We start from the raw sequence: 17,692 nt of genomic DNA on the forward strand, positions 1-17,692 counted from the left end.
TTATTTTTTTAAACTGCTCCTTGCAGAGCAGGGGTACCCCCACAGGCAGAGTGTGCCCAGAGTAGCTGAAACCTTTTTTTAAAAAAAAATTAAAGAAGCATCCTATCCCAGAATCATTCAAGTGTTTGTTTGTTTTTTTTTCCAGAAGGAGTCTCACTCTGTCACCCAGGCTGGAGTGCAGTGGCGTGATCTTGGCTCACGGCAACCTCCACCTCCCGGGTTGAAGCGATTCTCCTGCCTTAGCCTCCCAAGTAGCTGGGATTACAGGCACATGCCACTACACCTGGCTGATTTTTGTATTTTTAGTGGAGACTGGGTTTCATCATGTTGGCCAGGCTGGTCTCAACCTCAAGTGATCCACCCACCTCGGCCTCCCATAGTGCTGGGATTACAGGCATGAGCAGAAGCGCCTGGTCTTAAGTGTTTTTAAAATTAATAGTTTAAATTGACAAACATAATTGTATCCACCTATAAGGTATAATGTGATGTCTTGATAGTGTATATACAATGTAGAACGATTAAATCAAGACTGTCCATGTATCCATCACCTCACTTACCATTTTTTATGGTGAAACATTTGAAATTTACTGAGTTACTCTGAAAAATACATTATTGACTATAGTCACCCTGCTGTATAACAGATCTCAAAACCTCCTCTGGCTGGGAACGGTGGGTCAAGCCTGTAATCCCAGCACTTTGGGAGACCGAGGTGGGCGGATCACTTGAGGTCAGGAGTTCGAAGCTAGCCTGGGCAATATGGTGAAACCCCATCTCTACTAAAAAAAAAAAAAAAAAAAAAATCAGCTGGGTGTGTTGGCAGGCGCCTGTAATCCCAGCTACTTGGGAGGCTGAGTCAGAAGAATTGCTTGAATCTGGGAGGCGGAGGTTGCAGCGAGCCAAGATTGTGCCACTGCACTCCATCTCAAAATAAATAAATAAATAAATAAATAAATAAATACTTCCTCTGACGTAAAACTGTAGCCTTTGACCAACATGTCGCATTCCCTGCTCCCCCACCCCCCTCAGCTTCCGGTAACCACCATTCTACTCTTTAGTTCCATGAGTTGGCCTTTTGTAGATTCCACGTATAATTGAGATTAGGGGGTCTCTGTCCTTCTGTGCTTGAGTCATTTCACTCGGCATAATGTCTTCCAGTTCAACCACATCGTCGCGAGTGTCAGAATTTCCTTCTTTCTAAGGCCGAATACCCCTTATCCATATAAGAAGCCCAAAAGCAAGAAAACAAATAACCCATTTCAAAAATGGGCAAAGAATCTGAACAGATATTTCTCAAAAGAAGACATACAAATGGGCAACAGGCTTATTAAAAAATTATCAGCCTCACTAATCATTAGGGAAATGCATAGAAAAACCACAACGAGGCTGGGCGCGGTGGCTCATGCCTGTATTCCCAGCATTTTGGGAGGCCGAGGTGGGCAGATCACGAGGTCAGCAGTTCAAGACCAGCCTGGCCAATATGGTGAAACCCTGTCTCTACTAAAAATACAAAAATTAGCTGAGCATGGTGGCGAGCACCTGTAATCCCAGCTACTCAGGAGGCTGAGGCAGGAGAATTGCTTGAACCTGGGAGGTGGAGCAGTGAGCCGAGATTGTGCCGCTACACTGCAGCTCGGGAGACAGAGCAAGACTCAGTCTCAAAAAAAAAAAAAAAAAGATAAAAGAAAAAAAAAAAAGAAAAACCACAACGAGACATCACCTCAGACCTGTTATAATGGCTACTATCAAAAAGATGAACCCCTAAAATGTATACAACTATTATATGGCAATAAAATCTTTTTTAAAAAAAGATGAAAGTTAACAAGTGTTCGTAAAGACGCGGAAAAGGGAACTCTGGCACGCTGCTGGGGTGAACGTGGACTGGTACAGCCATTATGGAAAACTGTAAGGAGTTACTAAAAAAACTAAAAATTCAACTACCCTACGATCAAGCAATCCCATTTCTGGGTATATATACAGATCAATGGACATTACTGTGTTGAAGGGACACCTGCACTCCCACGTTCATTTCACCCACAACAGCCACGCTATGCAAACAATCTGCATGTCCGCCAGGGTGAGTGGGTCAAGGAAACATCAAGTCTGACACTGTATGAGGAGGCCACTGGACTAGAAAAAAAAAAGCTCAGTAAATGTGTCATCCACTAGAACCAAACCAGACTGACTCTCAGCCTCTTAAGAAATCACAAGCGGTGGTGGCGGTAACAATGCTCTTTATTTGTGGCGTTTAAAGGCGGGGTTGGGCGGGACAGCACCCTTGCATGTATTAGGCACAGGTTTGGAACGCAGCACCTTCCCAGGGGCTTCCCTACTAGCTCAGCCCCATAAAGTCACTGGTTTCCTCCATCTGGACCAGCAGCCGCACCAGCCAAGGCGCCCACTGGGTGTCGGAGGTGGGCGATGTCAATCCCCGTGGCCTTCGTCGGGAGGGTGGAGCTGGCCAAAAAGAGAGCGGTACAGTTCTGTCCTAAAAGACAAACATAGCAAACTGGTTAACACACTGGTTCACTATTCAAGGTTAAAAAGGAACGCAGAAGCTGGAAAATACCCCATTCTGTTTCTTCTGTTGAAAACACAGCCATGTAATTAAAAATGCATCCCACAGCTCTTACTCACAAATACAACAGAAGGAAGAAACCCAATCAAACAGTAAAATATGTAAATGGTCCAGTGCGGCTGGACACCCGTCTCCAGGGAATGAGTGTTCTGTAAGTTTGCCCTTTGCAGACAGGCTCTTCAAGTAAGAAAACAAGATTGAATATTTTAATAGGATGTAGGAGACCGCCATCCGATGAGGAGGATTCAATCAGACATGGGATGTAGGGGGATATAATTTAGTTTTCATACATTTTCTTGGACTTGGCAGTACTTGAAAAACAATGAAAATGAGCCAGCAACACGATTCCAATTACTATCATCTGTGCAGTTGTTCAGGAAGAGAACCAAGCTTCTTCCACACTCCCCAGCTGCCCTGTCTCTATTCTCAGTCTAATAAATAATATGATTGGCAATTTATTTCTAAAGTTGGGTTTTGACATTAAAACAGTAACATGCCAGGGTCTTGGGCCCCTAAAAAGAAAAGTAAATGACCACTTTCAAACTCTTTTAAATGCAACATACACACAAACATCAGCCAAAGCCATGTGTCAAGGCCTGGAAAACCTAAAAGGGGTTTGGGTGGAGCAGGGATCTTTCCTATCATTGAGACAGAAGCTCCAGAACACTTTCCCCTGTGGATACAGAGCAGATCCTCCCTGCAGAGACATGAGGGACCCATGAGGTTCCAAGCAGGCAAGACCCGTGTGAGGACGTCCCTGTCATCAGGGAGGTGGGCGTGTAGCACGTGGCCGCAGAGGCAGCCATCCATGTCCATGCTCTGCAGAAGCCCCAGCCAGTAGCCCTCACAGAGACAGGGCAGGCGCACACAGGGCTGAGGTCATGGGCCAGGAGCCCCAGAAGAAATCTACACCTGCTCGGATATTGTCAAGATGGAACTCAAATTCCAGCCTGCCGTCTTGTTTTAAAAGTGCTCTCATCATCTGAGGGTCAGCATCGGCACATCAGACTTTAAAAGCAAAACCAAAAAACCCCACCTTTCAAACAGCAAGGCTTCAACACAAAAAACTACTGGTCTTTATTTGAAGTCACCCTACTATAGTTATGGATAGGAATAAAGGTACTACAATTAGGAAATCCAACAAAAGGAACAGAGTATCAAAGCTTTAAAAAAGTCAAAAGAAAAACATCTTAAGGAAGAACTACAGAAGCCACAAATGTAAGCTAGCCTTATCATGTTGGGGACCACGGGAGGGACAGGCAGTGAAAGTGCAGGCCAGAAAACAACAGGCCTCCAATTTTATTACAGGAATTTTATCCCAAGAATGTGCTGGTGCCTTCACCCTGAACTACCCAGCACCCCTAGGCCACAGACAAAGGACACAGCTTCCCCCTTGGCTCCACCCATCTCTTCTGCTCTTCTGTTACACACATCCATGTGACTAGCCTCAATCAGCCCAGACGAGGCCTGCCAAGGTGGAAGGCAGCCCCAGACCAAATGCAAACCCACGGCTTCCAAATCAGCAGCTCCGTCACACGGATACTTCGGTGCCCAGGGCAGGCTCCACTTCATCACACCATGGCCTGCCTATTTGCCAGTAAAGCCAAGTCTCTCTAGCTGTTTCCACACAAAAAATTAAATGGCGTGAAAGGGAGAGTTGCCATAACAAAAGGACAGTGTGACTTTAAGACGACAACGTCTGATGAGAAGGAAATGCAGAGGCGCGAGGCTATTTAGCCCTTCACAATCATACCCTTTCCAGCCTCGCCGTGCTTGCCTGCACCAGACCCCATCATTACCACTGAGCAAATGCTTCCACTCTGCGCGCAATATCAGTGCAATGCCTGGGCCGAAGGCAGCAGTTACTGTCCGCAGCAGGGTTCACGTGTCAGGAGCAGAGAGTGAAATGCTGAAACCCATGTTTTCATAGAACATCATTTCACACTCAGGTGGGCAAAGCTGACAAACATATGCAGCTGTTCATGGCAAAGCAACCTGGGAAGCTGAGTGGTCTGGGTTCTTAAAATATTTTCAGAGAGAGAGAATATCAATAGGGGATTATTTCAATCTAAAAGTCCCCAAGCAATTTCAACTTTTACATCTTCCTCACCCACTATCACCAGCTGGTGACCGTTTTTACCTTCAAAGCATCTCAAACTTCACAGCTCCTCCAGGCTTCCACTAGGTCAGATCTCACCGTTTCTCATGAAGCACACAGCAACAACCTCCTGGCTGACTCTTCCGCTCCCTTCTCTGAGACAGACAAAGCAGACCCTCCCTGGGGCCCAGGAGCAGCATGGGGATGAAGATCCCCGCCCCACACGCCCCCCACCAGCCACCCCCACTGTAGATTCCAGCGGTTCAGCTTGGCCTCAGCCCTTCCTCTTTCCAGGTCCTGGCTTTGGCTCCTGCCCTGAGCAGCTGGGTGGTACAGGGAGGCACAGCCCTTCCTGCCTCTTTACTAGGTTGGAGAAGGGAGGGTTGCGCATTTTTATAACGTTTTTCACAGTAAGTTTAAATAGTTACAAAATATATAATGACCAGGATGTTGTGAAAATTAACTTTTGTAATGCCTGCAATGGAACCTACGTGCCATAATGATTTGATACTCATCGTTCATTCAAGTAACACATAAACTATTTTTTTTTGAGATGGAGTCTCGCTCTGTTGCCAGGCTGGAGTGCAGTGGCGCAATCTCGGCTCACTGCAACCTCCACCTCCCGGGTTCAATCGATTCTCCTGCCTCAGCCTCCCAAGTAATTGGGACTGCAGGTGCGCGCCACCACGCCCGGCTAATTTTTTATTTTTAGTAGAGACGGGGTTTTACCATGTTGGCCAGGATGGTCTCCATCTCTTGACCTCATGATCCGCCCGTCTTGGCCTCCCAAAGTGCTGGGATTACAGGCGTGGGCCACACATAAACTTTTTAACTTGGACATTTTATAGCACCTTTTTCTTTTTAAATTTTATTTCCACCTGACTTTTCCCTACAGAGTTTTGTCCTAATATAATGGTTTCATGCTTGAATGTCTTTTATCAATCACCCTTATCATACTTCTTGGCCGCATTAGTCTGTAAATAAAAGCACTTTTGAAATTTTTAAAATTCAAAAAATTGAAATGAAAATATTTTAATTGTTTGACATTATAAGGCTCTAAGTAGTTTAAAAATGTTCCTCTGGATTATTATTAGGATATAATCAATATATAATAATATGATATAATATATCCTAATTTTAGTGAAAATTTAGTATTCATACATGTGTAAAATGTTATTGGAAATGCATCCCTTAATAATATGGATGAGGCTTTTCCCTCCATTTGTTCATGGATCCATGGAGGAATATTATTTATTGCCAGAATGAAGGAGGGTTCAGCATCAATTCTACTCCTATTTTTTGTTTTTTGTAGACATAAGCACTGAGAAATGTTGTCATATAAACAAGCAGATAGGAATGACAGAGTTCTGGCATAGCAATGCCACTTGATTCTTTTCGCTCTTTCTGAATTATACAGCACACACAAAAAATCGCACAGTGACTCGTCCCCAAACATTAGTCCTAACGGTCAACCAACTGCCAACTCAATTCAACTCGTGTTCTCTGGCGATTCTGCTGGAAGTGAAGACCCGGAAACCACCCAGCCTGCACAGGGCTTGTCCTCTAGTCCTTAGGCGTTTGCTTTCTCAATCTCTGTACCCATCTTTCCAGCTGTCCTTGGGTTTGAGGCCCTGGAGGTTTTCCTGTGGCAGCCCGAGGTCCATGTCACTTTAAGGAGGGGCTCGAGGGAGGCTTTTCAAGGCCGGAGAAGGACAAGGGTAAAAGGAGAACCTAGCCCTCCAGCACAGGCCTGCTCTGGGGCAGACAGCTTTAGGAAAGAGCGTACGTCTGGAGACTGACCCCTTGACTATCTGTGTCTACCTTCCCCTTGGAAAGTCTCTGCATACCCCAGTGTGAAGACTGAGCCGCAGGGTGCACTGAGCTCTTCCTCCCTCAAACCTAGGCAGGTGTCTAGGTGCTTAGGGAAAGGCAAAGACATCTGAAAAGAAACAAAACATGTCCACAGCCCTTACCCCATCCCAAGAAAAACTGCAAGTAAAGACGAGGCTACAAAAAGGTGCCACGGGACCGAGGGCCAGACAGCCTTCCACTGCATAAACATTTCCCCCCGGCTGCATCTTCCTAACTGGGATTTAGCCATGTGGAGAAGCTAAACTATCAATCCTCCAGGTTAACCTTGTTCCATCGGATTCTCCAGGGTAAGTGTATAGTTTCATACCTGAGGTCCCCTTAAGGCTATGCATAATCAACTTTTTAAAAAAATACATAATTCCTGCTCCCCATCACATTAAGAATCAAGATGCAAATCACTGATCTGTAATACCCCCACCCCCCAGCACACACACACTCATGGTCAGTGGGAGTGTCCACTGTAGACAATGCGTTCATGCTGGTATCATGCAGGGGAGCAGCCTGCGGAGTAATTAACAGGACTTGGACCTGAGGTAGAAGGTCGATAGCAGGGGCTCTTCCTTGAATTAAAATTTAACTTACCCTTTATTGCAAACTACAAAAGCAAGTAATGAGCACTAACATTTTTATTTCTTTTAAACTGTCATTAAGCTGTAGAGGGGATAATTACCTATCTCTAGTGCAGTAAGGTTTTATAACCCTTAGTGAGGCATTTTCTAATTTAATATTTTTACTATATTATCATAAAACCTGTTTCTAGAAAAAAAATGATCATGGATTAGCAGCCATTTTCCATAAACACAGAATGTGCATGTGTGTGTGTGTGTGTGTGTGTGTCTGTCTGTCTTAGGATTCGGCTTATTTATTATGTGATTCTTCTGAAGAGACTTAAAGTATGCACATTGTAGCTAGCTGTGAACTGCAATCACTTGAGTGGCAGGTAAGGTTTTAAAAGCTCTGAGTGAAATGGGGGTGTATGTGTATGAGAATGCAGCCCCTCACCGATGTGTGGACCCAAATATGTTCCCTTCAGTTCCACATCTGCACTCACCCCACCACAACACAGATCACTGTCTTTCACGACGTCATTTGGGCAAACAGTACAAAGGAGCATATTAAACCTGCAAATAATCTGTGTGGGGCTTTCAATTTGCTAGGTCAGTAGCTTGCAGCACTGAGGATTCTGAAGGAATTGTACCATCCACTCTACAGAAAACCACACTCCTCCTACACAGGCCCTGGAACCCCCAGGCCTCCAAGACATCCCTGAGCTGTACCTACCCACAAAGACAGGTGGACAGCAGAGAGAACACAGCCATTCCACTGCTCCCCGAAAAAGCCTGTGCAGCCTCCCAAAGTGCATCATGGTCTCCGAGCAAGTATTACGTGCCAGTCTTCCAAAGGAGCTGGCGGAGACAATGCTGCTGCTTTCCAGACGAAAAGTGACTCATAGGCCAGGTATGGTGGCTCATGTAATCCCAGCACTTTGGGAGGTTGAGGCGGGAAGATCACTTCAGCCCAGGAGTTTGAGACCAGCCTGGGCAACACAGTGAGACCCTGTGTCTATTAAAAATAAATAAATACATAAAATGATACACATAATTTGCCTTTGACTAATTAAAAATTGTTCATTTGTTGCTTCTTAGGAGTGGGGGGTCTCCCTAAATACATAAGACACATCCCAGAATGTCGTGGCCCTTCCTTCCTTTCTAATCCTCTACCTCTCCCACACTGCACACAAAAGTGCTCTAGCATTTGCTTCTGCCTTAACTCAATCCCATACATACATTGCAGAATCAAGGGAAAAGAAGAAAGCACACGGCAGGCAAGTCGGACAAAGGGTTCCAATCATAGCAGCACTCACGGCTAGCAGGGTCTGGATCCGATGTGAAACCCTACAAGTGGAGTCTGCCCAGATATGGTCAGTCAGCGCAGAGATTCACACACACGCCTGGCTCTGCACAGACCAGCGCGGTCACCAATGACAGATGTGTGCTTTTAAAATTATTGGTGATGTACTGATGCTGCCTTTTTTCACGTTTGTCTTTGAAAACAATTTGCTTAGTGTGGTGGAAGCTTAAACATGTGCTAGATGTATATGATTCCTGGCCTCAAAACCTAACATACTACAGGTATAATCAATTAATTAAAAATATTTGAATGCTTATTTGAACTTTGTTAGATTTTGTGGAGGTTTACAAAGACATGAAAGGCACAGCAGAAGCTAGATCGGGAAGGTGAATACATGCAGTAAGTGTGTCTCAGACAAACCACTCCATTTGGGGAGACACACAAACATTCTTCCTCCTGCTGAACCCAATTCTGTCATTTTAGGACTTACAGCCATGGGCTCTTGTCCCTCTAAAGCCAGGAGAGAAGTAAGGCTGACTACTATTCCCTGTGGCAGCACTTCAACTGTTTGATGTCTTCCTCTAACTAAATCTGTTCTTTTCCGGGTTCAGCAGCCTCAGTTGCCTCCATTCCTCCTGTGACCGAGTCTGCTTGCCATCCTGACTGCACTCCTATGAGCCCTCCATTTGCCAAAGCTCCAAAAGCAAGGTCTTCGGAACCCGCAGCCCTCGTGAGCCCAAAGCAGGTGGAGCAGGACTCCATCTCTCCTGCACTCTGAACACATACTTCTCTGTCTGTCTTCCCAAGGCCTCCACTCTCTTCTGTTCTATCTACCAGTATGCCCAGGGCCTCCCAAATGTCTGCGGAAAAAGATGTCTTGCCAATTATCACTTGGCATGTGCTAACGGCACCAAAGGGATCCTTCTCCAATAAAGCACGTGCCTCCATTCTGATTGCCAGAAACCAAAGTAGGCCAAAGGGCAAAGGCTACTCACTCCTCCATTTTCCTCTTAAAAATGTCTACAGACCACAGGACAGCAGCTTTCCCTTTTATTTTATTTTATTTTTTTTTGAGACAGAGTCTCGCTCTGTCACCTAGGCTGGAGTGCAGTGGCGCCATCTCGGCTTGCTGCAAGCTCCGCCTCCCAGGTTCACGCCATTCTCCTGCCTCAGCTTCCCGAGTACCTGGGACTACAGGTGCCCGCCACCACGCCTGGCTAACTTTTTTTTGTATTTTTAGTACACACAGGGTTTCACCGTGTTAGCCAGGATGGTCTCGATCTCCTGACCTCGTGATCTGCCCGCCTCGGCCTCCCAAAGTGCTGGGATTACAGGCGTGAGCCACCGCGCCCGGCTTGGACAGCAGCTTTCTTTTCTTATATACTTAGAGAAGCCAGCTTAATAGAAATCTTGTATAGTTAAATAGAACAAGGTGAATGCTTTTATATGGCATAGAGCATGGTATCACAAATGCAGAGGGGCTGGAAGGTGCTGTCAGAGCTGGTTCTGACTGGCTCAGGTCCTTACTGGGTCTAGGACCTTAGGTAAATTACTTGGCCCCCTGAATCTTAGCTTCCTCATCAGTAAGATGGTGACAATATCTTCCTTAAACATACTGTTTTTACAGCACTAAGCAAAGTCCGCATTGCATAAATGGCATCGTCATCTATGATCATGAGAAATGGAATGAGACAGAGCAACATGCTGAGGACCTGTGTGCACGCATTACAGTTGCTCCCAACCAACACGAGGGACTAAATGGCACCCTCCTTTCATCATTCCTTTGCTTTCCCCGACCCAAATCCATCCTACTCTGTATCAGTGACTTTACAAATGAGAGAAAGATATTTGAGAAGTGTCTCTATGACCTAAAAGGAGAAACATACTGATCCAAATGGCAGGCAATCGCCCTGTGCTCTTTGGGGCTGTGTGGTAGGGGCAGCCCTATGTGTGTCACGGGAATGGGCTCAGACACAGGCGACATGCATTAGAACTTAGCTCCTCAAGGCTGGGCACAGTGGCTCACACCTGTAATCCCAGAACTTTGGGAGGCCAAGGTGGGCGGATCACCTGAGGTTAGGGGTTTGAGACCAGCATGGCCAACATGGAGAAACCTCGTCTCTACTAAAAATACAAAAAATAGCTGGGCGTGGTGGTGTGTGCCTGTAATCCCAGGTACTTGGGAGGCTGAGCCGGGAAAATCACTTGAACCTGGGAGGCGGAGGTTGCAGTGAGCTGAGATTGTGCCATTGCACTCCAGCCTGGGCAAAAGAGTGAGATTCCATCTAAAAAAAAAAAAAAAAAAAAAAAACTTAGCTCCCCAAGAAGGCTGGATTGCTGGGAAAGTAATCCAAGTAAAAAGACACAGTGCTGATAAGGAGTTAGTATTTAGTCAGAATGACACAAAAATCACTATAGTAGAAAACTTAGGATTTCTGAATACGGCCAAAAAGTCGGTACTTACTCTCCCTCACTCTCCTCTTAACATCCCCCAACAACCCAAGGAGGATCACAGGCTTCTCTCCTGAAATCTCATCATAATTCCATACCAAAAAACAAACCAAAACTGAACAACAACAAAAACTCCCATAAAAAAACCACAAAGCAGAAGAAAGGAGGTAAAGGGGAAAGAAAGCAGTCTTCTTTCAGCTAAGACTTATTTCTTAACAGGATCAACTTAGCAAAATAAGAATGACTCAGAGACACCCCTTATCTATCACTAATTGCCTAAATCTAGATACAAGGCAAATCATGTCCAATCCGACACTAGCTGAAACTCTTCACAAGGTTCCAAAACAACAAAACCGCAGCCGCCCGAATCTGCCACAAGGTGGCAGTACACGACTCGTTTCCAAGTGGACCCAGCCACCAGTCAGCGGAGCCCATAAATTACCCCGTGTGTCTGCTCTCATCACCATCCTCCCCAGTGCTTGAAGGAGACTCTAGAAGGTCTGTTCCAATTCGTTCTTTTGGTCAGGTCAGAACTAGGTCCTTCAAACCTCTGCAAAAGCTTTTAGCCCTACAGCTCTAAATTACACATGGTGACACACGGCCTCTGGCCTGTCCCCTAAAGATCAGACAGACTCAAGATTTATAAATGTTCCAAGAAGCAGGTTCAGGCCCCAAACAAAGGAACTGAGAGGCTGGGGAACAGGGAGGAGAGGGGAGAGGGATGGGGGCGAGAGGGGGACTGCACGTGGACAGGTTTTCTTCTCACTTGTGCTTCCTCCTTACTCAAGCCAGTCACAAATCCCCTGCACTTTAACAAAGGAAGAAAAATACTCAAAACTTCCACCATCCCTACTACTAGCTTCAAATCTTCCACATGATTTTAAAGAAAAATAATTTACCTTAGCGGACTTGCAAAAAAGCAGAGGGGTGGGGGAGGAGCCACTCTTCAGACAAAAGGGGCGCCGCTCCTTCCACGCATTAATATTCCATATTCCCGGGATGATTTCCACTTTCACAGTTTGACTGTTTTATAACAGATTTGATGTGAGAGAAGACAAATGGCCTCACAAAGGAAAGATGACAAATCATCACACTGCTTTTAGCAGGGTTTCTCTTTATTTTTATTTATTTTTATTCCGGACCTGGGATGCAGAGCTCTCTGCCTTGCTGGAGATGTTTAATATTAACGTCAAGCCACCACGGTCCCCGCAATAGAGTTGGCTGGTGTTGTGTTTACGGTTTTGTGACTGCTGGCTTCAGGAAGATGAAGCTCCTTGTTCAAACAGCAGCCCCTCTAACAGCTCCTGTTAAAAGCTAGGGGATGCTTCACTGCTTAGACGTGAATCACTTCCCCCAGCCGCACAGAAGGTGAGACTGACATTCCAGTTACATTTGTATCCGTATCAGGATGCTGCCCAACAACCCAGGGCGTGTGTGCATGCGTGTGTGTGTGTGTGTGTGTATGTGTGTTGGGGGAGCACAGGATGCATCGCTCAGCTCTAGCTTAACTTCAACACGTAGGAATTAGTGAGGGTATTCAATGTCAACCCACAGAGTTTCGGCAAGGCACTCTGCTATTACTTCTGGTAATAAGTTGGAGGATTTCTTTTGCTTAGAAATCGGGTACCAATCAAAACGCACAAGAAGTAACTAGTAAGTGAGCAAATGCAAAGTGCCAGCTCTGCAATGCGAGTCAGGGGACACAGAGGAACCGCTGGGGCCTGGGGAGCAAGCCCTTCCAGCTGCTGGCCAGCTGCCCTGCCCGGAAGTCTCCCCCCGAGCGTTCAAGGAGCATGTGTTCTCCTGGCTCTCCTCTGCCTTCCTTCTCCCAGGTTCTGCTCTTGGCTTCCTCTCTTCTTTTGACACCCTCCCCTGGTGATCCTACACACACTCTAATGGTCTAATGGTCTCCTCCGCGCGAAGGACCCCAGAGCCCGAGTCCCCGCTCCCCTGCCCTCCCCCTAAACTCATCTCCTGCCTTGCAAGGCTCTTCTGACACCCAAGCCACCATTTCTCCTAACAATGGCAGCAAATTCTTTTTTATTCACATCCCACACAACTGTTTAATGGCAGCTGTAAGACAAAATTACAGATATCGATACCACATTTTCTGATGAAAAAATAAAATCCAGTCTGAGATGGGGCTCTTGTTCAGACTGTATGCCTATTAATTGATTTTAAAAAAAAAGGCTGCTCTCAATCTGTCCATAATTTTTTGGTTTTTAATGGTATCCTTCAAAGAACTTCCTTCCTGCCTCTGCAAATCAGAAATTCAGCAAAAGGAGCATCTGTCCTAAACACCTGCCAGGTGAGCTTTCCCCAGCAGCACTGAGCAGGCCTGCAACAGGGGGCCTGCAACAGGACATCTCTCCCACTCGTTTCACCAGCTAGTCCCTGAGGTCAGCAGTTTGATTACCTCAGCCAGTTATACGATTGGCTCTAAAAAGCCTGACTGCTAAGTGCAAAGTGAGCAGTTTGCATTTCTTCCCCTGAACCCTGAAGAGTCTGTCTGGCTGTACAGTTGTGTTTCCCCCTGTAGGACCGAGCTGTGGAAGAGAAGGCAGAGTGCTGCCAAGTGTGTGTATGAGAAAATGTGTATTGATTTCTTCTTTCTTATAGGGGAGCACAAAGCATTGAAGAACAATTGCTCGTCTTTGCAGCATTTCACATTCCATACAAGAGACAAAAGGCCCAACCCCCACTACCCTCTGAGAAGCAGAAAGGGGAACGGAACAGGACTGTGTCTCCTGGGTGTCGGCAGCCACCAGTGCTGCTGCAGGTCAGCTACTGAGACTCCAAACACCCTGGGGCCCACGCCTGCTCGCCTGTCTCTCATCAAGTAATTTCCCTTCTGGGCTGATGTTTCCTCATCTATATTGTAGAAGAAAGGCCTTCAGTCTTATTTACCATGTAAGTGGAGGTGCCCAGGGGGTCAAAGAATTAATGTTTATAAAGTGTTCTGCTCCCCAGGGAGACAGTGGTAAAGCATAGGGTGTGGTTATGGCTCATTCAAGACCTCATTTCTGAGGGTGGCTGGTGAGAGCTTCCCATGACCAGGTGCTGCCAGCAACTTGAACTCCAAGTCTAACGAGGTAAGGTCTTCGATCTAAACATCCTTTCTTAGCTTGACACTTAATACCAACACTAAAAATAACAAAGCAGCCAGGCCTTTATGCTTTGTTAATGCACTTACAGAATCCATTCCAGAACTGTTTTCTTCTTAAAGAAAAATCCTGAAAGCAGAGTCCAGAACACTCATCGAAAGCTATAAATCACTACAGAGCCCTCCTGGGGGTCTTCGTACTCCATAGTAACTGCATGGTGAGTATCTCTAACTCAAGTATCTGAAATCTGAAATGCTCCAAAATCTAAAACTTTTTGAGCACCGACACGAACTATGCTGTATGAAAATGCTCACTGGAGCACTTCAGATTTCAGATTTTCAGATTAGGCATGCTCAACGGGGATAATACAAATATTTCCAAATCCAAGAAAATCTGAAATACGAAATTCCTCTGGACCCAAGAATTCGATAGGTGACACTTGACCTGTAATAATTTATAGGAAGGCCATCAGAACCAAACCTGGTTTAAATAGCACAGAAAACCTATAGTATACAGTATATAGCAGGAGAAACCTATAGTATATAGTATATAGCAGGAGAAAACCTATAGTGTATACAAAGTTTAGGGTCTTGGAAGTGATGGACATGTAAGAGTGTTCTTGAGAGAGCCTTTCCCAGGGTTCAATCCTAAGTAAAAATGACCCCAAAAACCCTCTAAGCAAAGGGTTGGGAATCAGAAGTCCCAGAGGAGAACCTTTCATTCTGGGTCTTTTCCAACATTGCCATGAGCTAAGAACAAAATAAGGAGCCGGCCCTCAAGCAGTGCAATGGTTTAGCATGGAGACCTAACCTATGAATAATTAGGAAACAACCTGGTGGTAGATGCTATACATAATATGGATCTATACAAAGTGACATGGAAGCAGAGGAAAGTATATTAAAGAAGTGAGATGATTTGGAGAGATTTCAGCAAAAGCGGCAAGAAACTCACCTTCATCTTATAGGACAGTTGCAAAAATAATCTTGTAAACAGCAAACTGTAAACAAACATACAAGCTGGGGGCCTTTAAAAGCATCTCAGACAGGAAGCCTCTACCCAACTTTTTTTGGGGTTTGCACAGAAATGGCTATGTCTGTATTGCATGCTGAGGGACAGTGGCGTAATACACAGATGTGAAAAAAAAGTTTGTTTATTTAAATAATTATCTGTTAGGGGTTACATTTAAAATAGTCCTTCTCAGAAATTAAAAAATTAAAAAGAACATTTTATTCTCAAGAATCTAGTGAACAAGAGGCCTGTTTTCACTATGTAAAAGAAAGAAACCATGGCCCATAAAGAAGGCTTCCCAGGGTGGCACTGCATACGAGCGAGGGCATAAGGTGCTCAGGAATACTGAGTCAGCTGCCGAGCTCAGAGGAGGCCGACAATAACTGGAAAAAGACCTTAAGTGAAGTGTTTTGCAAATACTACAATTGAAATTAAAATATATTATTCCAAATATATGAACATAAAATCTCGATAATACCAAATACAAGACTACAGTACACACAGGCATACTTCTTTGACTTTTAAGTTAACATACTTAGCAAGAAAAAAACCCCCAATAAGTGTGTCTGTGAACTGTTATACAGTTAACAGTCTAACTGTTTGGGAGGAACAAACAGAATGGGTTCAAAGAAGAAAAAGCCACTTGCTCAGTGGGGGTGGAGAATCTGAAGTCTCCCTAGAAAGGCTGGTGACCTCGTGACTGAATATTTCAACAGGAAACAACAGTGAGATGGGGGTGGGAGATGCTGCAGGCTGTGAGCAGAATGAACAGACATGCAGAATAGGGAGTGTGTCCCAGGGATTGCAGGTGTCTGCTCTGGACAGCACATGGGGTGAAACAGGCGATAAGGAGAGAAAAGTAGCAAGGCAACAAGTCATCGATGGCCTTGACTGGCAGGCTTGAGAGTCTGGGTTTTATGCTAGAGGCAAAGAGTAGCATGTGATATTGGAGGAAGGTGAATCTGGCAATGAAACAGAACTGATGAGAATACAGGCTATTGGTTAATATGCTGTTAGTGTAATAGTCGATGTGAGAATTAAAAAAAAAAAAAATTTGCCAGGCGCGGTGGCTCACACCTGTAATCCCAGCACTTTGGGAGGCCGAGGCGGGCAGATCATGAGGTCAGGAGATCGAGACCATCCTGGCTAACACAGTGAAACCCCATCTCTACTAAAAATACAAAAAATTAGCCAGGCGTGGTGGTGGGTGCCTGTAGTCCCAGCTACTCGGGAAGCTGAGGCAGAAGAATGGCGTGAACCCGGGAGGTGGAGCTTGCAATGAGCCAAGATGGTACCACTGCACTCCAGCCTGGGTGACAGAGCAAGACTCCGTCTCAAAAAAAAAAAAAAAAAAAGAAAAAAGAAAAATTAAAAGGCCAAGTGCAGTGGTGGCTCATGTCTGTAATCCTAGCACTTTGGGAGGCCGAGGTGGGAGGACTGCTTGAGTCCAGGAGTTCAAGACAAGCTGTGGCAACACAGCAAGACCCCATCTCTACAGGAAAAAAAAAAAAAAAAAAGCTGGGTGTGGTAGTGTGTGCCTGTAGTCCCAGCTACTTGGGAGGCTGCAGCAGGAGAATCACTAGAGCACAGGAGTTCGAGGCTGCAGTGAGCTATAATTGGGCTACTGTACTCCAGCCTGGGCAACAGAGTAAAACCTTGTCTTTTGTTAAAAAAAGAAAAAAAAAAAAAAAAAAGACCTGGACTCAAAAAAAGAGGCAGTAGAAATAAAAAGTGAAGATCATTGAATAATATATTAAAATAATGCTCCCAAGTAGATTAAAAGAAAAAAAATTCAGATGAAATTAAATAAAATATAGGTGAATAATTGTTCTGGGATACAGGAGAGACTGCCTAATCATAAAACAATGAAAAACACCCCCCACAAAAAGGTTCTTATATATTTAATCAGGTTAAAAAGTAAAACTTCTATGTAACCAATAAAAATCATTAATATTGACAGGTAAGCAAAATATGGAAATCTAGAAAAACCAGGAAATGTTATATAACCATAAATATAGCCATAATATAGAGAATTCATACAGGAAGAAAATTCATAAAGAAAAGTCAAAACTCAAAAAGAAAATGGGCAAAGGATAAAAACAACTACAAATGATAGAAATACATGATTAATACTCTTCAAATTTACTATTATAAGAGAAAATAAACATTAGATTATAGCCCACTGCCTACCATATTATATGTCCTCAATAAGGTGTCATTTGTTATGAACTTAAAAACAGTAAGTAACTTTTATATCTAAGTAGGAAATATTTTTTAAAAGATGGCTCTCCCGGCCGGGTGCGGTGGCTCACACCTGTAATCCCAGCACTCTGGGAGGCTGAGGTGGGTGGATCACCTGAGGTCAGGAGTTCGCGACCAGCCTGGCCAACATGGCAATACCCCGTCTCTACTAAAAATACAAAATTAGCCGGGTGTAATAGGACACGCCTGTAGTCCCATCTACTTGGGAGGCTGAGGCAGGAGAATCACTTGAACCCGGGAGGCGGACATTGCAGTGAGCCGAGATTGCACCATTGTACTTCAGCCTGGGCGACAGGGCAAGACTCCGTCTCAAAAAAAAAAGAAAAAGAAAAAAGAGCTCTCCAGCTTAGCAAAGATAAAATGACATAAGCCTCAGCTGGAAAGAAAAGCGTCATGTAACTTAGTAAAACTCATCAAGAGTCATTAGAAAGTTTAGATATTTGACCCAGAAATCTCTTCTAAAGACACAGC

The 17,692-nt window shown here is 44.8% G+C and overlaps 1 protein-coding gene across 1 annotated transcript in view; it reads right to left on the reverse strand.

Moving 5' to 3' along the window:
• Window positions 1–2,214: 2,214 nt before the first annotated feature.
• AATF (apoptosis antagonizing transcription factor) overlaps window positions 2,215–17,692 on the reverse strand; it is a 101,990-nt gene continuing 86,512 nt past the window's right edge. The window contains exon 12 of the mRNA XM_511427.9: window positions 2,215–2,485. Coding sequence (XP_511427.4) covers window positions 2,422–2,485 — 64 coding nt within the window. The 3' untranslated portion in view covers window positions 2,215–2,421. The remainder of the gene's footprint in view (window positions 2,486–17,692) is intronic.

The sequence above is a fragment of the Pan troglodytes genome, chromosome 19 (genome assembly GCF_028858775.2).
Source record: "Pan troglodytes isolate AG18354 chromosome 19, NHGRI_mPanTro3-v2.0_pri, whole genome shotgun sequence".
NCBI classification, from domain to species: domain Eukaryota; kingdom Metazoa; phylum Chordata; class Mammalia; order Primates; family Hominidae; genus Pan; species Pan troglodytes.